This window comes from Schistocerca serialis, chromosome 8 (assembly GCF_023864345.2).
Source record: "Schistocerca serialis cubense isolate TAMUIC-IGC-003099 chromosome 8, iqSchSeri2.2, whole genome shotgun sequence".
In the NCBI taxonomy this organism is placed as follows: Eukaryota; Metazoa; Arthropoda; class Insecta; order Orthoptera; family Acrididae; genus Schistocerca; species Schistocerca serialis.
In genome coordinates, this window is record NC_064645.1 from 263,899,875 (window position 1) to 263,923,441 (window position 23,567).

Here is a 23,567-nt window from a genome sequence, read left to right on the forward strand (position 1 = left end):
TATCACTCTGCACTCCTCCATTGGAAACTAGTGGAGGAGGCTTGGGCGATACCCTTCTCTTCTTCTCTCTGAATCATGAGTGCTACAATGGTGCCTTTACTATGAGGGAGGTAGATCGTGCTCTCAGTTCATCCCGATCCTCCGCCGCTGGACCAAATGCCGTCCACATTCAGATGTTGCAGCACCTTTCTCTTGCGGACAAGCACTTTCTGTTTAACATGTACAACCACATCTGGGCCGAGTGCACATTTCCTGGTCACTGGCGTGAAGCCATTCATTCCCATACCTAAGCCTGGTAAGGACAAAAGCCTCCCTTGTAGCTACCACCCCATCTCTCTTACCTGCTGCGTTTGCAAGGTGATGGAATGTATGATTCACGCCCGGCTACTATGGGGCCTCCAGTCTTGCCATTTACTAACAAATGCACAGTGTGCCTTTTGAGCAGTGTTCTGCAGTTGACCATTTCGTTACTTTGTCCACCCATGTCATGAATGGTTTCGTGTGGAAATCTGTGACTGGCTGTGTTTTTGATTTGGAAAAGGCCTATGACACCTGCTGGAGAACTGGTATCCTCCCTACTCTTCACATGTGGAACTTCTGTGGGCGCCTGCCCTGTTTTCTTCGGGCATTTTTACAAGACCGAGTTTCCAAGGTGCATGTGAGTTCTGCATTGTCGGACATCTTTATCCAGGAAAACGGCGTGCCTCAGGATTCCGTCCTGAGTGTCGTCCTCTTTGCTGTTGCTGTCAACGTTAACCCTATAATGCAGGCTGTTCCAGCTCGTCGGCTCCATTGTGAGCTGCGGAGCGCTCCCTGCTCCAGGGAGCTGTGTCGCTCGCTGTAACCAGTCAAGTGGGCCGGCACGCGGCACGGCTGGCTGAGGCAGGCGGCAAGGCAAGCGTTTTGATGTGCCAGCTGCGTCAAGATCGACAACCTCATACTCTTAGCTGCTAAGACGTGGTGACATGCTACACCAGGAAATATGGTGTTCAGGAAATAAATAAGAAACAACTGTTTTACAAGAAATTCCATACTAACTTTATTGGGTTTCTGTAGCTTGACATTTTCTTTTCATTATAAGATCGGAAATATCAGGCGTCAAAGTATTCGCAGAGTTAATGCGGAGGATGGCCTTCATTGTTGCGTCCTGAAGAAACGATTGTTCCTTACTTTTTACTCTTTTCATTACTGAGAAAAGCTGCTCACAACAATACGTAGATCCAAACATGCACATGATCTGAGCGGCATTGTTCTGAAGCTTGGGAAATGTTTTTTGCTGTAATGAATGATACCATCGTGACAAATCCAATGTGTTGTAGTACCTCTCTTTCAACAAAGTTGAATTTTGCAAATCAGTTATCTCCAATTGAAGTGACGGTGACAAGTCATCGGGGGAAACTGAAAAAGGAGTGCTGAACACCTTAAGTTCCATTTCCAAACTAGTGAGGTCTCGGAATCGTGTTTCAAACGACGTGATGAGCTGCTTTAACTTTGCTTGCTAATCGCCGAAAGTAGTACCTTCAGGTAGTTCTAAAGAAGCAAGACGACTGAAGAACGTTAAATGTCCATTACTCATCTGCCTCTCAAATAAACGTAACTTTTCCATGAACGCTTTGATCTGGTCATGCATGTCAACGATTAGCTGCCCTTTGCCCTGCAGTGACAGATTTAAATTATTCAGATGCATAGTTATATCAGCTAGGAACGCCAGGTCTGATATTCATTTTATATCTTTCAGACAACACATTTCTTCCCCTTTCATTTCGAGAAAAAGGGATATTTCCTCACGAATGGCAAAGAAAACATCAAGAACTTTTCCCCGACTCAGCCAATGAACTGTACTGTGGTAAGGTATATCCCCATACTCCACTTCGATATCTTTCAGGAATCCTTTGAATTGGCGATGATTCATACCGTGACGCCGCACAAAATTCACACACTTCATGACATCTTTCATTACGCCACCTAGCTCTACTGTTTCAACACACAGTGCCTCTTGGTGAATAAAACAATGAAGAGTCAAAATGTCTTTCCCGAATTCGTCCTCGAGTTTATTTTTCAAACGAGAAGCAAAACCTTGGTGACACCCGATCATTTGTGGTGCTCCGTCTGTTGCTACAGAATGGAGCTTATCCCACAGCAAATTCATATTGTCCACTGATTCACAAACAGCTTCAAAAATGTCATGTCCTGTTGCGGTGTGATCGAGTGGTACCACATCCAAGAGTTCTTCAATTACTTGCAGCTCCATGTCGACACCACGCACAAAGACTGCACGTTGAGCACAGTCCGATATGTCGGTGCTTTCGTGAAGTGCTAGCGAAAGTACAACAAAGCTCTCCGCCTTTCTCCTGAGCTGTGTCTCTAAATCCGCTGCCATGTCCAGGATTCGACGAGACATTGTTTGCTTCGACAGGCAAACCCCTTCAATTGCTTGCACCTCCATTGGAAACAAACATTTTGCAACAGCTACCATGCATGATTTTACGAGTGGTCCCACCGAAAATGGCTTGCCACTTGTCGCAATGATGTGAGCGACCCTGTAGCTTGCTCGAAGTGCAGATTCAGTAGTGTTTTCTCTGCTCTCATTCACCTGAAAATTATAAGCGCCATACAGAACACGAACTATGTTGCATGTTTTGATACCCTCCGTATTACGAAACTGTTTTTGAACTTACGTCTCCTGCTACGTCGTTCTTAAGCCTGGCTACCAGTTCTCTGCGTGCAACGCCTTCTACCTGATCGTAGTGCGCAGCGTGAAGACGTGTATAATGTCGTTGTATATTGTACCTCTTCGCAGAATTTAATACTTTGACATACAAGACATTGCGGACGACAATCCTTCTCAATGAATAGAAAGGTATCCTCCAACAGAGGTACAGGGCTCCCGCGGCTAGTCATAGCTGTCATTGAACAAGGATTATTGCGTCACTTGCAGCTGCATGTGGCCAGGGGGCAGTGAGTTCGCTTTCCCCCTCCACGCGGGCTCCGAGCTGCCGCAGTGAGCGCTCCGGAGTGCTCCGGCTCCCTGGAGCTCGGTTGGAACAGCCTGCTATAATGGCCTGTCTCCCACTGGGCCTCTCCGGCTCTTTTTGTTGACGATTTTGCCATATATTGCAGTTCTCCACGGACCTGTCTCGCTGAGCGGCTTCTTCAGTGCTGTGTTGATCGCCTTTATTCCTGGAGCATTGACAATGGCTTTTGCTTTTCCCCTGACAAAACTGTCTATATGAATTTCTGGTGGTGCAAATGGTTTCTCTCACCATCTCTACATCTTGGGCCTTTGCCCTTCCATTCGTTGAAACTACGAAATTTCTGGGGCTTGTGCCCGATAAGAAACTCTCTTGGTCCTCCCATGTGTCTTACCTGGCAGCCTGCTGTAAGCAGTCCCTCAGCCTCCTACGTGTCCTCAATAGTACTTCCTGGGGGTGCTAATCGAACCACCCTCCTCCATTTGTATCGGTCCCTTGTATATTCGAAACTAGACTATGGGTGCTTTCTCTGTGCGCCTGGACGCGCATCCCTCTTAGGCCGTCTCAACACTATTCACCATCATGGCATCCGTTTGGTCACGGGCGCCTTTTACAACAGCCTGGTTGAGAGTATGTATGCCGAAGCTGCTGAACTATTACTGTCCTACCGCCATGGCTTTCTCCTCAGCAGCTATCCATGCCGTTTGTCCGCCATGCATGGCCACTCCTCCAATGCCTCATTCTTTGATTATTTTGATAGTCATTATGGGGCTCCCCCCTCTTCTGTTACCTCCTGGAGTCCGCTTTCGGCACTTGCTATGGCAGCTTAACTTCGCGCTACCTGCTACTTTCCTAGTGGATGTGAACTCTTCACCTCCGTGGCTTCGTGAAGCGGCCCATGTTAACCTTGGCTTTCATTCACTTCCTACTGACACTACTCCAGCCTTGGTCTATCGCCTTCAGTTTCATGACCTTCGCATGGAATTTCGCGATAGTACCTTTGTATACACTGATGGCTCTGGACTGATTGTGGGGTCAGGTGTGCCTTCGTCATTGGCACCCGTGTCTTTCGATATCAGCTTCCGGCAAACTCCTCAGTACTTACAGACGAGCTCTTCGCCTTGTATCCGACCACGGAGTACATCCAGCAACACAGCTTTTCCAATTGTCCTCTGCTCAGACTTGCTCAGTATCCTTCAAAGTATCTGGCGCTGAACACTGCCCATCCCTTAGTGCAGAGGGTCCAGGAAAACTGTCACAGAGGGTCCAGGAAAACTGTCACTGGCTCGCACTTGGAGCCAGTCATGTTTCTGTGGGTTCCTGGTCATGTTGGTCTGCAAGGAAACGAGGCTGATGCTAATTTCCAAGGCTGCTGTCCTCGTACCTCAGCCTGTAAGTACCTATATTCCCTCCGATGATCTCTGCATTGTTGTCTGTCAGGAGGTGGTGTCCCTTTGGCATCACCAATGGTCTTCCCCTCACAGGAATAAGGTTCTGCTTATCAAGCCTCTCCCAGCACCTTGGACGACCTCCTCTTGGCCTTCCTGCTGGAGGAGCTTATTTTAACTCAGCTGCATATTGGGCAATGCCTTTTTAGCCATCGTCATTTGCTAAGTGGCGCTACCCCACCACTTTGTACACATTGCAGTCAAGTTTTAACTGTCCGCCACCTCCTGATGGACTGTCCATCTTGTGATCTTTTATATTCCAGTTTGGATTTGCCACCGGAGTTATCCGCTGTATTAGCCAATAATGCACGGGCTATCGACCGTGCTTTACTTTTTATCTTGGAAAGCAATATGGTGAAGGCCATTTAATTTTTTGTTTTGTACCTCCGTTTCTGTGTGGTGTCTTTTTTTAGCCCTTTGTCCCTGTGCCTGCTTTTAGCTGCCTTCTATTATGTCCGTTGGGATTGACGTATAGTCGTTTAACTGCTGTCTGTCTTAGAGTTCTATAGTTTTGACTTGGATGCATATGACCACTGTTTTTGCGCCACAAAACAAAACTAAACTTCGAAAAAGTACTATAAGTAGTTCTGAACTCGTGAGAGGCTTCTCTCCAGTATACATGTAAAATATTACAGTCAAGTAGAAGAGGCAACAATGTTATATTTTTGGGCTACATTTTGATCATAAATTTAGTTAAGAGGATTTGCAGTGTGGATACATTTAGGCATATGTAATTAACAAAAATTAAAAAACCTATCATACTTCACTTCCTTATACAGTTCCATTATTTGGGGAAATTCATCAAGCCAAGCTTAAGTTTAGAGTCCAGAAGTGTGTAATACAAATTCCTTATTATATTAACTAGAAAACATTCTGCAAAAGTTTGGTACAGGATCTGAAGATACTAACTGCAGGTTCAGAATTTATATGGTGGTCATAAAATTGTTCTTTAATGGCTCTTTCAAGCCAACAGCTCAGTTCGTGGAATCAGTGTTAAAAGTAAGAATAATTTGTGTTAAGATTTTGTCTCTTTGGTCCAGCAATAAGTCTATTGTTCAGGAATGTAAATCTTCAATAATTTTCCAGCTTTGCCAGCAGCCATAAAAAGCTCAGCTACCAATAAAGACCAGGAGCCTAAATGATTTGTTGGTGACCATTGCTCCTGCTTCATTGATGGGTATCTTAGGAAAAATAATTGATTTTTATTTTATTAACCTCTTGACAGTGCTGTTTGTGACGATAAGCGGCCGGTGCCGAGCTACAGTTGGCGGCTGCTGACTTGGGGAGTTGAGCGTGTTTATAACTATTCCTACACAGTAATTATATTCACCTCGTGCCACTTACTTGCAGTGCCCGTGTGCCTTGGCACTTTGGCTTGAGGTTTTCGGATCAAGTGATTGTTGTGCATGTAATTAGATTAGTTCAAAGCTTTTCACAACAATGTTTTCATGGAAATAAAATTATTTTGTATTTGTTTCCATATTCTGAGAAAGGATTTTATTGGTGGAGCCAGTGCATATAGTTTCCTTGAACAAATTTAGTAGAAATTGGTTTTTGTATGCTACAATTCAAAGCATGGTATTTCACAAGTACACATTTCTCTTCTTACACTTTCCCATTGGTGTCTTTCTCACTGCAACCGTAGGGTTTTTGTGTTAAGTGCCTACTTGTTCTCGAATGGACTATGTTTCGGAAAATGTTGTCCCACCTTGTGTATTAAGGCTTGTAGGTGGCAAGTTCATACAGCTTTCCTATGCTGAGAGGATGAATTGACATCTACACTGCGTTTTTCTAGCAAACTTTCAATGGGACCAACTTTGAAGTCAAGTCACCTGAATTTTCTACAAAGTTTCTTGTACAACAGGTACAAATTCAGTTTCTACACCCATGAAATGGCAAAATTGTGTCGTGTATTTACTAAGACGTCTTTCTAAGGCCAAATAACTGCTCATTTAATTTCAGTATTACTTCAGGTTTCATTTACACTATTTTTTTCTGTCTTCTCAGTGTGCTATAGCTCATTACTAAACACTGGAAGGTGAGTACATATATTTATCTCGCCATTTAGTTCCCGTCAATTTCTCTGTATGAAATGTCTTAACATTTTGTTTCTCAAGTTTTGCCTCCTTCAAAGCTGTTTGCATTGGTCCTATTAATTGTAAGTTCCAATGCAGTCATTGATTTCAAAAATGAGAAAATGGAAAAGCTGAGACTAGCATAAAACACGTCCGTAAACACCATATACGCCTTGTTAAAATATCCACGAAGCACAGACAAAACCACTTCAGATGCTAGACAATGTTGGCTATATTGTGGCTAAAATACAGTGTACTTAACATTGTATGTTGTAAAGTGACTTAAATACCCCCTACTTGCTTAACACAAGAAAAAATGATTTTATACCAAAGCAAGTCCGGTTCATTGGTGTCCATTGCCTTTCCACAGTAACAGTGGTTCATCAACGTATAATTCATGTTCAGGAATATAAGCCTCTCTAGTTTTTTTTCTGTAGATTAGTGACAGGATTTAATTTGTACAATTTAGTAGGAATACCACAGTCGTTGGAATAAGCACTGTTGTTATTAATTAAAACTTCTGGGCTAAGAGGCTGTGGTTGAACAGTAGAAATTCTTCCTCCTGACGTTTCATTGCCAACTGCGGGCAACATGTGCTGAGGTGATTCAATGACTGCTGCCTAATGAAATAACTGATTGACACAACAGAACACCAGTGACATCTGTTTGAAGACCTTTAAACTAGGAAGGATGACAGCCGATAGACATCAAAATAAATTTTGTAGAGCCAGTCTGTTGTGGCAGACTGCATACGAGAGTGCCTCGTTTGTCAAGCATGGGGCCAGTGCCAAAATGGGTACCGAGTTCAGCTTGTTGAGCATGGTCAAGGGTTTATTAATAGCAGATAAAGTGATAGTTACATAAAATGGACTTCTACATCCTTCTGTGTAGCAATCTGATGAGTGTTTTTGCTGTAAAAGTGATTCTGTTTGTGTAGCTACAATAGCCCAAGAGTTTTCTTACATGCTTCAATGTACTGGGTGGTTATAATTAACTTTCCCTATTTAACACACTATAACATGGAAACTAATTACCACCCGAGTACCAAACTTTGTAGCTTTAATGTTGAGGAGTTGGGGAAGAGAAATAATGCAGAATCAATTCAATTGAAACACTTATAATGCTGCTACGGTACATTGTACCATCACATACTGGTACCATTACTGCTACAAAAGGGGCTCAATATGGCGCCCATCAGTGACCAGAAGAGTTTGAAAGCACAGGATTGTGTTCTGCACAGCAGAATGAAGTGTGTCCGTAGGTAAGCTGACTACCACTCTTCATATGCTGCACTTCAGATCAGCACATGTGTAAATGTTCCCTTAGTAAACCCTATCTTCAGGTAGCCCTACAACCAAAAATTGTAGGAAGTGAGGTCAGGTGATCGTGCCGGCCGAGCATTTGGAACTGATTGGCTGATAATTCGATTGTTTCCAAATGTGTTTTGGAGAAGCAAACTTCATGAGCGATGTGTGGTGGGGCCCCATCTTGCATGAAAACTGTTGAGTTCAATATGTCTCTTTCCTGTAGGGCAGACATGACATGTTGGCGAAGCATGTCACAGTAACACTGGCGAGTCACACTGCACATCTAGTGCCAACCTGTTCAAAAAAGAATGGGCCAATGTTGAATGTTGCCATGAAGTCATACCATACGGTGACACTTCACGATACAGAGGAACTTCCTGCACAGTGACTGGAGGTGAAGATCCCCATACTCGGCAATTCTGTGTGTTCAACTCACGTGTCAGATAAAAATGAGCTTCGTCTGCCCATAAGATTGTCCAGGGCCAGCCCTCGTCAACTTCAATCCTTGCAAGAAAGTGGAGAGCAAAGTCAATATGCCGTTGTGCATCCTGTGGTGCAAGCTGCTGTATGATATGGACCTTATATGAATATCATTTGAGAATGGTTCAAAGCACCTTCTGCACAGAGGATCACGGGATGTTCAATGTGTCAAGACATAGCACGCGCAGTGCCTGATGATGATTGGGAATTGCTCAGTGTCGTCTGCCATAGCAACAGTGACTTCATCAACCACCTCTGGTGCAACCGGTCATCGGCCTCTTCCTGGAGCAATGCCTAGTTCTCCAATTGATTCAATCTTCATGATACTGCGCACAGCATGTGGAGAAAGAGGACCCTTCTGTAATCCTTTCAACCGGTGATAATCTTGACATGCAGCTGCAGCATTACTGTCATTTTGATATTAGAGCTTCACCAATAATGCCCCGCTCCTTTTGTCCAAGCTCATGTTGACACGTCAATAAGTGCACTGCAACTGGTCAGGTGAGAGAGACTCTGAATGACAATGACTGATTGCGGCACCTGGTGGCCATTGTTGGAACTGGATGGTGGTGCTATGATGCATGGAAATCATGCACCCCATACTCTGGACATTAATGCTACCAAGTCTGGTACCTGTATGGTAATTAGTTTCCATGTTATAATATGTTAAATAGGAAAAGGTTAACTACCAGGTATATGCATTTGTGTGTTTTTGAGAAGTTTTGTATTACTTATTAAAGATTTTATCAATATAATGGAAGGAAACATTCCACGTGGGAAAAATTATATATAAAAACAAAGATGAGGTGACTTACCGAACAAAAGCGCTGGCAGGTCGATAGACACACAAACAAACACAAACATACACACAAAATTCAAGCTTTCGCAACGAACTGTTGCCTCATCAGGAAAGAGGGAAGGAGAGGGGAAGACGAAAGGAAGTGGGTTTTAAGGGAGAGGGTAAGGAGTCATTCCAATCCCGGGAGCGGAAAGACTTACCTTAGGGGGAAAAAAGGACAGGTATACACTCGCACACACGCACATATCCATCCACACATACAGACACAAGCAGACATATTTTGAAAAATATGTCTGTATTCTAGTGAATCATGAACCTTGCTGAGGTAGGTTGACTTGTGTGGTTCTGTGATACAGATAGCCATTCTGTAGGTGTAACCACAACGGAGAATTACCTGTGAAGAGACCAGACCAGTCTATGGTTTCCAACGAGGGACAGCAGCTTTTTCAGTATGTGCAGGGCCACAATTGGGGGAAAATAAAGCTGTTATTTTTTCTCATGAACATGCACTTCAGCTGTATGGCTAATTGACATCCTCTTGTGTCAAATAATCCAGAGGTAAATTAGTCCCCCAGGTGAATATCCAAGCATGGACTACCCAGGAGGATGTCATTAGGAGAAATAAAACTCATATTCTTGGATGTCATTAGGAGAAACAACTCATATTATGTGGCTCAGAGCATGGAATGTTAGTGTTCTCTTTTCATCCCATCTGGTAAGTCTCCCGACACAGGGTCCTCGGCAACTGTTTCATGATTCTCTTCAGTTCCTAAACCTCACCGGTCCCCCGTCTTTATCCCTCTTCTTTCGCCTTCAACCCTTCTGCCAGGAGAAGACAGTGGCTCTGAAAGCTCAGACATTTCCTTAACCTTTGTGCGAGGTTTCTCCTGCTGCTGCATGGCAAATAGATTTTATATCAATCCAGTTTTATTAGATCTCTTAATCTGGTATGTAGGTTTGAGAATTCAAAAAAGGAATTGGATAATTGAAGCTATGGAGGGAGTTTTTGAAGTGAAGTGGCCGGAAGAGGCGGCTTTAGCCAGATGAGTAGAGAATTATAAATACAAAATCAAAAAAGCGTACTGCAGAGCTCGGCATAACGTGAAAATAAGAAATCGGGTAAGCTACTATGAACACCATGGTGAACACATTTTTGGAGCAAAGATAAACATGAAACCATTACAAACTAGAGTAGTGAAAGTTCATATGCCAGCTAGCTCTACAGATAAAGAGATTGAAGAAATGTGTAATACCAAGATAATTATTCAGGTAGTTATGGGAGATAAAACAGGGTATATATGCCCCGGGATCTTTTTCATCTGGAAAAAGCTGGGAGTGACTCGGGAATTTTTTTAATTATGGGAATTTTGCATTGTTTTAGTTTTCAGTTAATTTTTTTTTTACTCATAAGAACTGATACTGTAACAAAGAATTTTACTTCAGCCTGTTACTACAGAATAATACTGCAGCAGTGTAACACAGAAGTGAGAAAAACACCAAAACGAAACTTAAATTGGAAAGAAAATGTACCATTTACAAAAAAGCATAGTGCACCCAAGTGTCTGTTGACAGCAAAATGTATCAAAGGCTTTACGATGAAAACTGTGCAATACTTTGTAACCACAAAGTGCTTTTGGTGAGTGTGAGGTCACAACTGTTTACTTCAGTTTCGTTTGATCAGTTGTCAGTGGGCTCACCCACAAGCACAGAGGTGAAGCTGTGTATGAACAGTGTCTTATCCACCCTCTGGTTACTTTAAGTGTATAAGCACTACCAGCAAACAGTCAGCAGACAGATGCTACCAATAAAAAAAATTTCTAGCATGCCCAAGCTTCCAGGTTCGCACATGTGCAGAGCAGTGAGAGTTGTTGCGGAGTGGGGAGGTGGTAGTCTCCGTGTGACCAGTGTTTGCCTATAATGAGTTTGCTGTTTTCTCTTTGTTTACGGTTCACACATCAAATGAAACCAAAACAGATTTCTGTGACTGGGAGGTATCGAGTGAACTAAAATATTTTCACATAATTGTGGAAGACTAAACTGTGTTATTAGCTTGTTTTATGATTTTATTTTATTTCCACTTCATTGGCAATCGAGCATTAATCGACTTGAAGAACAATGAAGTCATTTTTACTGGTTTGCAAAAGAAATTTGCCTTCTCTCCTGGCAGCCAATTTATTTATTTGAAACCATGTTTCATTCCACAGCATTGGCATGTTTCATTCCACAGCATTGGCTAGTTTAAACTATTCACTGAATTTTTAGTGCACATTTTCATCTTCTGGCACGTGGCGTAATGCCACAGTAAAGAACCAAACATGAGATAATATAGTAATGGTATTCAAAGAACTACACTGAAAAACTTGGTAGAAGGTGTGGGCCTACTTCATGTGAATCTGGACATACGAATGTGTGCTTCAAACAGAATTACACATTTTAGTGTGGTTTACGAAATGCCGATACTCTTGGAAAATTCTGAATATTCTACTTCAGATAATGCTATATACACATGAACATATGTATATCAATATAATAGAAGGAAACATTCCACGTGGGAAAAATTATATATAAAAACAAAGATGAGGTGACTTACCGAACGAAAGCGCTGGCAGGCCGATAGACTACAAACAAACACAAACATGTATATGTTCACTTGCAGACGAATAAGCAAACAAGTTTGGTCAGTAGTATTTAATAAAACATTTTGTTTGAAATATTGATAGCTATAGCAGAATTTTACAAATCAGCCTCTGTGGACCAATGTTTTTTGATCACAGGAAATGTTTACACACTTGCCTTGTACCACCTCTAGCCTTTGACAGTATTTCTTAATTTGTGTTGTTTACATCTTAAATTTACAGAACACCATTCTTCAGTAAATTACAGATGGGCAGCATACTGTGTTTTATCACTGTAACACCCCAAAGGGTTCAATTTACTCCTGGAGTAGAGTATAAACTGCCAGTTATACAGTTACTTGGATTCACAGATAATGTTGTTAATTTTTTATGCCATTTGTAAAGTCACGAAAAACTTAATGTCCTTAGTGCTCGTGTATACAAAAATGTTATTTTAATTTTGCAAGAAATTTGTATTCATTCTTACCACCTTTTTTCAGTGCTGTGTGGCTGTAAACCTGATTGGAAATGTCACATAACAGTATTTCAAAGTACAAAAAAATAAAAATAAAAATCTGTATTAGTTACCACATAGAAAAATATTAGGGTACTTTGACTTGTAAAGTCTATTTTTGAACTTGGATATTATGCCAAGGACTGCTTTTTTACTTAGCATTCCTTATCTTAATAGGATATGACAAGACAGTTGCCTTAAATACAATAACAGAGTATGCCCTCTCCGAGCAATGTGTGATGCTGCACATTGTCATGTGGTGCCACAGTATGCACAAAGTTCCAAACAGAAATGCAACGAAAGGTTATATGGGTAGAGCAAATAATGAGCAAGAGCTTCCTACATCATTGTAGCTGGACATGTGCAGGAATGCCCCATTTTCTGGTCTCTCTGGAAAGTGCACTAAAGAACCTATTTCTAACAGATCGAGGGGAAAATATGGCGAATGATGGTTTGAGAAGCGTTAATTTCGAGGTAAATTTCCTTTAATGCAAGATGAACTATGTTGCATGTGAGAACGTGTGATGAATTTTGTAAATCAGAGCATTTGACTCTCACTCAAAACTTAAAACTTTGAGCACCAGCCACTTAGCAAAATCACTCTTTGGTGAGTACATGCTTGGCTACCACGAAGCCCCAGTCTTTGCAGCTCTACTTCCTCTTTCTGGGCTGCAAACCAACACTTAGACTATCTCTTATTCCTCTGATTTTCTGTCGAATGGTCCTTCTGGTGCAGACCCTGCCTGGACTTGGTTCATGATTTTGGTCTTGATTTCTAGTTTCACTCTTGGTGCTATCTTCACCTTCCATTAATGGTTGTAGTGTTCCCATTATTGTGTTTGACTTGCCATCTTCTCCAAATTTTACAGAAGTGCATGTTGCGCAGAGAAGGTTGCCCACTACGGTGTATGCTCCACCCCTGTGCCCTTCCACTCTGACATCCTTCCTTCCTGTTGTTACATGCCCCAAACCCAGCACAGGATGCTGATTGCTCTACCCTTTTGTGGCTCTACAAAGCCCCGAGTCTGAGTCTGTTCAATTTTTTGTGTATAGTTCAGCAACACCCTCAGCATTGCAGCTATTGGACCTCATCTATCATTGTAGGGGCCGAATTGTGACAGGAGCCTTTCATACTAGCCCTGTGAACAGCCACCTAGTCGAGGCAGGGGTCTCTCCATTACCTATGAGGCAGCCACCAACAGCTGGTGAATTTTGCTATATGCATCTGTAGCTTCAGGGAACATCCCATCTACCAAGTCCTTTCCCTGGAAGAGAACTCCACGTCCCACAACAGCGACCTGGAACTGGGTTTACGATTGCTTCACGCCCCTGGTGACTGTCTGACCCACATTAGTTTGCTGCCTTTTCTTGGCTGTTTGAGACATATCCGGTTTCGGAAGTGATATTCACCAATGGCTCAACAGTTGACGGACAAACACGCTTTGCATACATACATGCATGGTGCAGTGAACTCCACACTCTGCCACACGGGTACAATGTCTTCACTGCTGAATTGATGGCCATGTTTGTTCTTGCTCTGGCAAGAGCATCCTAATCTGTAGTGACGCCCTTCGCAGCCTTCAGGCCGTCGACCAGTGCTACTGTCCTCACTCACTGCTGACAGCTATCCAGGATCTTGTCTCTGACCATCCATCAATCTGGACAGCCAATCGTTTCCATTTGGACACTGTCATGTTGGGATTTTGGGAAATGAACGAACTGACCGGTTGGCCAAGCTGATCATCAGGATGCTGATTCTGGAAATGGGCATCCCAGAATGACATACGGTCGATTATATGCCGTAAACCACTGGCTGTGGCCTGCCCTAATTTGGCTGCTTTGAGGTGCATTGCAATCTTTTGGATGCACTACCATCTCTGGTGCTAGTAGACAATGCCATAGCAGTTGATCTGGTATTTTGCCTACAAAACTGGTTTCTGTTCATCCTGTAAGGTAGGACTTCTGTGCTCATTGACTACCTGAGACTGGGTTGGTGGGATACCTCCCCCCTCCCCCCAGGTGCCTTGTTGTCCCTTGCTTGGTGGCCCAGTCTGGCCTCTGCCCTTTCATCTTTTTATTATTTTTCATTTCTTATTTTTAATGCCTAGTCTTGACCTTTTAATGATTTGTCTGTGCTGTCTTTTTATGGGCTTCTATCTGCTTTTATTATGATGAGACTAATGACCTTACAGCTTAGTCCCTTTCACTCCAAACCAACCAACCAACCAAAAATTTGGGGCCAGAAGACAAGCCATTATTTAAAATTTTAGAGGCACATTTGTTTGATGTATCTTAAGGGATAACACATGCAGAAAAGGAACAATATTATATGTGAAGCTTAGCTTTAATTGTCGCTATACTATAAACCATTACCTTTTCCTATTTGTGTGCTCAAGCTACTTAAGTGAAGTTGCTATTGGCTGACTACATATCTTGTCCTAATCTCTGAATATCTGCTGTCAATGGCTGGTGAGATTATGTTACATGAGCTATGGCTGGCTGACAAAAGCACATCACAATCTCGGTTTCAGTGCTTTGGAACCTAATGTGCTGTATTGATAGAATTTTTTTATACTTTAGTAAAAATGCAGTGTGCATGTTGCTGTGCATAAAAGATCTTACCAAAACACTTTTTTTTTCCTATGTTTCATTTCCCATTATTCCGGGAAGCTCTACGCTGGTGTGTGAAACCATTACCATTCAAAGGACTGATAGTTTTACAGCTCTGAGGGAAAGTAAGCTGTCACTTGATGTGGAAAAAGTAAATTTTCAGCCTGGAAAAATGCATTTTCGTCCGAGAAAAATCTGGGATTGTTTTTTCTTGGCCACGTACACTCCCTTAAACCCTGCAAGCCGGCCGAAGTGGCCGCGCGGTTCTGGCGCTGCAGTCTGGAACCGCGAGACCGCTACGGTCGCGGGTTCGAATCCTGCTTCGGGCATGGATGTGTGTGATGTCCTTAGGTTAGTTAGGTTTAACTAGTTCTAAGTTCTAGGGGACTAATGACCTCAGCAGTTGAGTCCCATAGTGCTCAGAGCCATTTGAACCATTTTTTGAAACCCTGCAAAAATCAGTACTGGGGGATTGGAATTAGATAGTACAGAAAGGAAGAGACGCAAAAATCAAATGTAGATAAAGGAAAAGAAATAAAAGATGAAGCTGACAAGGAGGATTCTGCACAGAGCATAATTAATTCACCACTAATACTTAGTTTGAGAATTATATAAGAATGTTGGGTGTGTGAAAGTCCTGGAGACATTGGAAGGTTTTAGATTGATTTTATATATATATATATATATATATATATATATATATATATATATATATATATATATATATATATATATACAGATTTCCAAACCAGATTTTAAAGTGTAAAATATTATATTGATTAAAGATGGATAGGGACTGTGCCTGTTGTGTACAGAAGCAGGAAGAATTGCCCAGAAACAGCTGGAAGCTGTGTGGGCCAGTTGACAGGCTTAAGTTTGTTACCCTGAGCAACAATGGTGTTGTGGCACCTGAGGTAAATTGTCACCTCTGGAGACTATAACATCCTTTTGGAATCGCTGTTGCTGCTGCACTGTCAAATTCGTATGTCCAGGCTAGTCAGCAGTTACCTGATCCTAAATGGCAAACAGTGATAGAATCGCAAATTTCTGGGTATAAGGCGAAAGTGGGTACTGGCCGTGTGGCTGTCCCCTTATGATCACTATTGAAAGTACATCTAAGCCTGGAGGGGGTGCCTCAGCTGTAGGGACGATAGCGGGTGGGTGATGGAGCCCCTGAGGGAAACACGGAGGAGGTCGGGAAAGAAGAGTGTCCACCCTGTTTGCATGCCATGGGTCTCCTCAGAGATGTGGAGGTGCTGCTGCCGGCAGTGGTTAAGAGCGCTGAGTGCAACCAGCTGCAAACTGTGGGTCATGTTGGCACCAATGACGCCTGCCACAAGGGTTCAGAGGTCATCCTTGGTTTCTGCAGGTGGCTGTCTGACTTGGTGCTGATAGCTCGTCTCATTTGCGTCATGAAAGCAGATGTATTGCCTTGTAGTATCATTTCCAGAACCGATCATGGCCCTCTTGGTTTGGAGCCAAGTGGAAGGCTGAAACCAGAAGCTCAGACAAATCTGTGAATATCCTGGTTGCAAATTTCGAGACTTCTGCTATGTGGTGGAAAATGTAGGACCTTCTTAATAGGTCAGGCCTGCACTACACACAGGAAGTGGCTACTACAATAGCAATTGTGTGTGGTATGTACATTAGGGTTTTTTAAGGATGGAGAAATCCATCTACAGTTCCGATAAGAGTAGTGTTCGTCATAGTAGATCGGAGTAAGAAAGCGTTAATATAGTATTAACTGCAGGAGCACCTGGGGAATGGTTGTGGAACTGGTCTCACTTATAAATGGCAACTAGGACAGAAAACTGGGCTTAAACCAGAGGTTAACACCAGTGAAATTCTAAACTCAGAGTGAAATGTTCATCACAAAGGTAAGTTAAACCCTGGTGATGGAGATGTGTTTACAGCAATAAGAAATAGGATAATATCTAGTGAGATTAATGCAGATTCAGAATGTTAAATAATTTTGATGAAGATGAGAGAAGTGAATCAAACATGCTTATAGGATGCTTTAATAGACACACTGCCTTAACAATAGTAGTGACAGAACAATGGAGGGGAAACTTGGGAAATATTTTGCTCAAATTTACTGGTAATTTTATAGTTCACTTTGCAGCTATAGACTGGGAGACTAGTGATTAGGATGTGTAGAGGGACAGGGAGTGTGAAATTGTTCTAAATGCATTATCCAAAAATTATCTTCAGCAGTTAAACTGACTCATGAAGGTAGCATCTAATATCTCCTGGTGACAAACAGCTCTGAACTTTTCGGCTCAGCTAAGAACAGGGAATCGCTAATCATAAGGCTGTTACACTATCACTGAATACAGCTGTAAATAGGAACATAAAGAAAGACGGGAAGATCTTTCTGTTTAGCAAATGTCAGGTTTTGAGATTACCTGACATGTCACTATGAAAATTTCATCTCCAGCACTGACAATTTTGAGCGTCTATGGACACCCCCTGCAGGTCTGGTGATTAGAATAGGGCCGAGGTATTCCTGCCTGTCATAAGAGGTGACTAAAAGGAGTCTGACAAGTTTTGGCCTTACGTGATGGTCCCCTGTAGGGTTTGATCTCCATTTTTCAAAATTTTTCCGAATAGCAAGCCAGTTGCGGAAGGGCGCCTTACATGGTGCACCGTGTCCATCGTCCATAGAGATCTTTAGCCCACTTTCTCATCGTCACATTGCAGTCCTGCCCATTCTCCATCTCTTTGGCAAGGACACTTTCCTGTGTGTGTTTTCCATGATGCACTATGCAGTGTCACTTTCTGCGTCGACGATGACCGTCGACTTCTTTGCATCTCATATCCAGCATAGTAGCCAGTCTGTTGTGGTGGGCCCGCCATGTACCCTTTTGGTTGTAGCCCCTTCACACCACAGGGATCACTCTGCTGATGCGTGCGTCTTTAACTCCCCATATATGCCCTTGGGGCATTGGGAATCCCGGCAATGGCGATCCTGGCAGGTGGCCTTTGCTGCGGCTGGGTGGCGCCTGTGGGAAGGGCCCCTGGTCGATGTGGTTGGCATCAGGGTGGATGACACGCCATGAAGCGTAGTACATCATCTCTTGCTGGTGGTCCGCCGCCAGGAGTCTCTAAGCGGGCAAAGTGTAACTTCAGTGCTAAGAATTATGACTCCAAGTCGTTCCCCTCCCTGGCCACTGCATGGGAGGAATGCCAGGCTAAGGATGGCAGTGAAGCTTATTCGGTCCGGTACCTCGTATGTACGAGAGTTGATGGGGAATCTATGAAGCCTCAGTTTTTTGTGGCGCATTTGGAGGACAAGTTTGGGAGGTGGAGGGCTTGTCCAAAATGTGCTCTGGGTCAGTTTTGATAAAAACGGCACCGTCTACACAATCATGGGCATTACTCACTTGTGGCAAGTCAGGAGATGTTTCTGTTACCATCATGCCTCATAAGAGCTTAAATATGGTCCAGGGTATCATATTCCAAAGGGACCTCCTTTTGCAGTCTGATGATGAGCTGTGCGCCAATTCAGAGCGGCGAAGTGTTTCTATTCGTCTGGTGCGTTGATTGGGGTCCAAGGGATAACCAGTTGCCACCAGTGCCTTCATCTTGGTGTTTGAGGGTGACACACTGCCCAAGAAGGTCAAGGTGATGTCTACCGGTGTGATGTAAAGTCCTATATCCCCCCCCTACGACGTGGTGCTTTAAGTGCTAGAAGTTTGGCCTTGCGTCTTCCTGCTGTACTTCCAGCCCCACCTGTCGAGATTGTGGTCGTCCATCGTATCCCAATACTCTGTCCTGCCTCCCATCTGCGTCAACTGCGGAGAGCATCATTCACCTTGTTCGCTAGACTGCAGGATTTTACAGAAAGAGAGAGAAATTACGGAATATAAGAGCCTGGACTGACTGACCTACAATGAGGCTAAGAGGAAATTTGAACACGTACATCCTGTGGCTATGACCACCTCATATGCCACTGCTAAGAGAATGGTTGTTGCCCCATCAGTTGCTCCAATTCCTGTAGCCTCTCAGAACTGGGAGACTACATCTGCCCCCTTGATGGTGGGGGGCACTTCCCTCCCTGTTGCTCCTGCAACACCTGCTTTGGGAGCAACACCCCAAAACATCGGGGATTTCAATCCCCACTTCTGAGCCAGAGAAGCGTAAGGCTTCTTCGGCTCCTGTCCCTAGGAAGGGGTCCCTTGGGTCACTCCCTTTCCAAGTTTGTGCTAGGGGAAAGGTGACACCCGCCAGTGGCTGAAGAGCCCAAAAGCAGCTGGTCATAGGGCATCACGCTCATCCTCAGTCCTGGAGACTGATTCACTGAAGTCCTCCCAGCCAGGGAAACCCAAGGAACAGTGCAAGAAATCGAAAAAGAAGAACCCCAAAGAATAAGGAACTTGTGGTGGCTTTGAGTCTGAGAATGGGGGTGGAGATTCTGGCGTCTGCTGAGGACGTGGATCTCGCCTAAGTGTCAGACTCAATGGATATAGACTGCTCAGGCAAAAAAGCCGGTGGCAGCAGGTGACCCTGAGGCGTAAACTGCCTCATTGAATGTTCCATCCTTCCTAGACTCATGATGATATCATCCTCCAGTGGAATTGCAGCGGTTTTTTCCACCGCCTGGATGAGCTACGGCAACTTTTTTTTAAAATGCTTTACACCTGCTATCTGCATTGCCCTCCAGGAAACCTGGTTCCCAGCAGTGCGGACCCCTGCCCTTCACAGCTTTAAGGGATATTACAGAAACCGTAGAGACTGTAATAGTGTGTCAGATGGAGTTTGCGTTTATGTAAATTCAGTCTGTAGTGAACATGTGGCCCCTCAAACCCCTCTAGAAGCTGTGGCTGTCGGAATAAGGACGATGCAGGAAATAACTGTCTGCAATGTATATCTTCCTCCAGATGTTGCAGTACCCCTGAATGTATTAACTGCACTGATTGATCAACTCCCTAAACCTTTCCTAATTTAGGGAGATTTTAATGCCCATAACCCCCTTGTGGGGTGACGTGGTGCTTAACTGGCGAAGGCAGAGATGCTGAAACTTTACTGTCTCAGTTCGACCTCTGCCTCTTAACTACTGTGGCCGCCACGCATTTCAGTGTGGCTCAAGGTAGTTACTCAGCCATTGATTTATCAATTTGCAGTCCAGGACTTCTCCCATCTATCCACTGGAGAGCACATGATCACCTGTCTTCCTATCACTGCCCTGGGTTCAGGCCTACGGACGCCTGCCCAGATGGGCTTTAAACAAGGTGGACTGGGAACTTTCACCTCTGATGTCACTGTTGACTCTCCCCCACATGGTAACATCGATGTGATGGTTGAGTGGGTGACTACCACAATCGTTCATGCGTCAGAAAACACGATCCCTCGCTCTTTACTGAGCCCCCGGTGACAATCAGTCCCTTGGTGGTCGCTGGAAGTCGCTGAGGCAGTTAGAGCGTCGGCAAGCTCTACAGCAACATAAGCGGCACCCTTCTCTAGAGCATCTGATAGCCCGTAAGCGGCTCTGTGCACGTGTATGCCAGCTTATATAATGATGGATACCGGAGTGTTGGGAGAGGTACGTGTCGACCATTGGTGCCATACATTACCTTCCCAAGTCTGGACGAAGATCAGATGTATTTTTGGGTACCAAAACCCCAACAGGTGTCGACCATTGGTGCCATACATCACCTTCCCAAGTCTGGACGAAGATCAGATGTATTTTTGGGTACCAAAACCCCAACAGGTGTCCCTGGTGTTACCACCAATGGCATGCTATGTACCAACGCAAATGCGATTGCCAAGCACGATGCTGAGCACTATGCTCAAGCCTCTGCATCGGAGACCTACCTCCCAGCCTTTCGCATCCTCAAACGGCGGATGGAAAGGAAAGTCCCCTCGTTCACTACATGCCACCATGAACCCTATAACGCCCCATTTACGGAGTGGGAGCTCTTCAGCGCACTTGCACATTGCCCCGGCACAGCTCCTGTGCTGGATCAGATCCACAGTTAGATGATTAAACATCTCTAATCTGACTACAAGCGCCAACTCCTCATCATCTTCAACCGGATCTGATTCAATTACGTCCTTCCATCGCAATGGCAGGAGAGCATCGTCGTTCCAGTGCTCAAACCCGGTAAAAACCCACTTGATGTGGATAGCTATAGGCCCATTAGCCTATACTTCCTTTCAAATGGTCTACAATTACAAAGTTTACGTTGTATAACCATGATGCTCAAAAGTATGTTATTTTTTTGGAAATGTTGTGTGTCTGCTAAATCTGTGCCTGTGAAGTACTGAAAAGACTACCAGAGTTGTCTTTAAAATCTTACATTGTAAGGTGAGTGTCTATTCAGTATCTCTGGGATTTTTGTATCAGTTTACTTAGATGTGTAGCACAAAGCAAGTAAACGAGCCCACTATTTTACTCTTTCAATAAATATTTTCTCTCTTCAGTTCTTTCCAAGGCTTCAATAACATTTATCCAAATGACATTACATTTCTAACTTAGACAGCTTAATTCACATGTTAGCTCCTTGAGAGCTGCATGATTTCACAAAGCCACACACAGACCATCTGATAGATAGGAGGTTAGGCTTCGACACATCAGCAGTGATTTCATTAGAGAGAGCCAAATTCAGGTTGGCCAAGTAATGACTGTGTCCTTTCAAAAGGAACTATACTGGAATTTGTCTTCAACCAGTTACGGAAAACGCAAACATAATCTTAGATGGTTGGATGAAAATTTAAATTCCTTTCCTCCTGAGACCACAAAATTATTAGCAGTCTTCTTAAGCTGTTTTTCTTTCAGGTGCTTGCACCTCACTGCAGTCAAACTGAATACTCACCTCATGAGATACAGTATAAAGTGTTTCTGGTGCTTTGACTGTGCCCTTGTGTAGTTTTATTCTGCTTGGGAATTAATCATTGAAAACCTGCTTAGTCACAATGCTTTCTCCTTTTCAGAATTATATAGTGGCCTTTTTTCTGTGTAATTAGTCTGTTTCTGTTTAAGGTATTGTGTAAGTTTTGTGGATGAATGATAAAGGCTCATTTATTTATTTATTTATTTTACAGGGCTGAACATTTGAAGCATAGAAATACATGTTATTACGCCCAAAAGAAGAAAATTGAAACACAGCTGACAACAGTTGAATTCTGTGATCTGATTCAAGCTTTCATTCTTGCACAGTTGGTGAGTAATTCTGAAAAGCTCAAAAGTAGTAATACTCAGAAATTGGGGCATAATTGATGATCTGCATTTACCAGAGCAAATTTCAGAATCTTCATTGTTGTACTTCCATTGTACATGGTTTGCAGTACAAATGAATTCTTACGTTAATACACACATGTGTTATCTTGAATTTTAAAGTGTTTGGCATTTTCATCTCGACAAGCATAAACCAGGCCATGTTTAATTTCATGAAATCTCTAGACACATACTACATGAAATTTATTGTTTAATTGGGTAAAAAAATTTTGCTTTTGTTGTTAAGCAACTGTAGTATCAGTGTATTTGCGTTTTGCATACTTGATGTCTTCTCAATACAGCAGTGGAAATGTCATAGCATGGTTAGTTAATCAATATTTCGTATGTTGCTCAAGTATATTGGACACATTGTTGCTTTCAGTGTTCAATACTACCATTGCTCTGATGCCATTTCAGTAGCACATATCTAAAGGCACATGTGTGTTGCTTGATCTGTATTTTCCCTCAGAATTCAGAAGTTTCATGGACTGCAGTTTTTCATTACATTTTAAATGACCCCCCTGCATGTCCGGGGGTTAGAATAGGCCTGATGTATTCCTGCCGGTCTTACGAGGCGACCAAAAGGAGTTTATATGTTTTGGTCACCTGTAGGGTTTGACCTCCAGTCTTCGAAATTTTCCCGAATAGTGAGCCAATTGGGGAAGGGCGCCTTACGAGGTGCCTCGTGTCCATCATGCATTGAGATCTTTAGCCCACTTCGTCGTAGTCTCATTGCAGTCCTGCCTATTCTCCATGTCTTGTGCGAGGACATCTTCCTGGGTGCGTTTTCCATCATGCACTATGCAGTGTCGCTTTCTGTGTTGACGATGACCATGGACTACTTTGCATGTGATAACCAGCATGGTGGCCAGTCCGTTGTGGTGGGGCCGCCATGTACCCTGTTCGTTGTAGCCCCCTGACCACACAGGGATCACTCTGCTGATGCCAGTGCCGTTAACTCCCCATGTATGCCAAGGGGTAGATACCCATCCCCCTGGGGCATCGGGACTCTCGGCAATGGCCATCCTGCCAGGTGGTCTTTGCTGCGGCTGGGTGGCGCCTGTGGGGAGGGCCCCTGCCGGAGTGGCTGGCATCAGAGTGGATGACACGCCATGAAGCGTAGTCCATCAACTCTTGCTGGTGGTGAAACACCAACAGTCTCTAAGCGATCGTGAGCTCAATTCAACGCACAGAAGTAAGACCCCAAATCGTTCCCCTCCCTGGCACCACCATGGGAAGAATGTCAGGCTAAGAATGGCAGCGGATCTTATTCGCCCCAGTTCCTTGTATGTTCGAGAGCTGATGGGCAATCTTTCATGTTGATGAAGCCTCAGTTTTTTGTTGAGCATTTAGAGGACAAGTTCGGGGAGGTGGAGGGCTTGTCAAAAATCAGATCTGGGTCAGTCTTGATCAAAACAGCATCCTCTGCCCAGTCACGGGAGTTACTTGCTTGTGACAAACTGGGGGATGTTGCTGTAACCACCACGCCCAATAAGAGCTTAAATATGGTTCAGGGTATCATATTTCACAG

At 43.7% G+C, this 23,567-nt stretch overlaps 1 protein-coding gene across 2 annotated transcripts in view; it reads left to right on the forward strand.

Annotated features, from left to right (window-relative positions):
• The window catches only part of LOC126416356 (baculoviral IAP repeat-containing protein 5.2-B), a 51,631-nt gene that overhangs the window by 21,212 nt on the left and 6,852 nt on the right, over positions 1-23,567 (forward strand). For both annotated transcript variants that reach the window (XM_050084036.1, XM_050084037.1), the window contains exon 4: positions 21,865-21,982. In XM_050084036.1, coding sequence (XP_049939993.1) covers positions 21,865-21,982 — 118 coding nt within the window. The remainder of the gene's footprint in view (positions 1-21,864; positions 21,983-23,567) is intronic.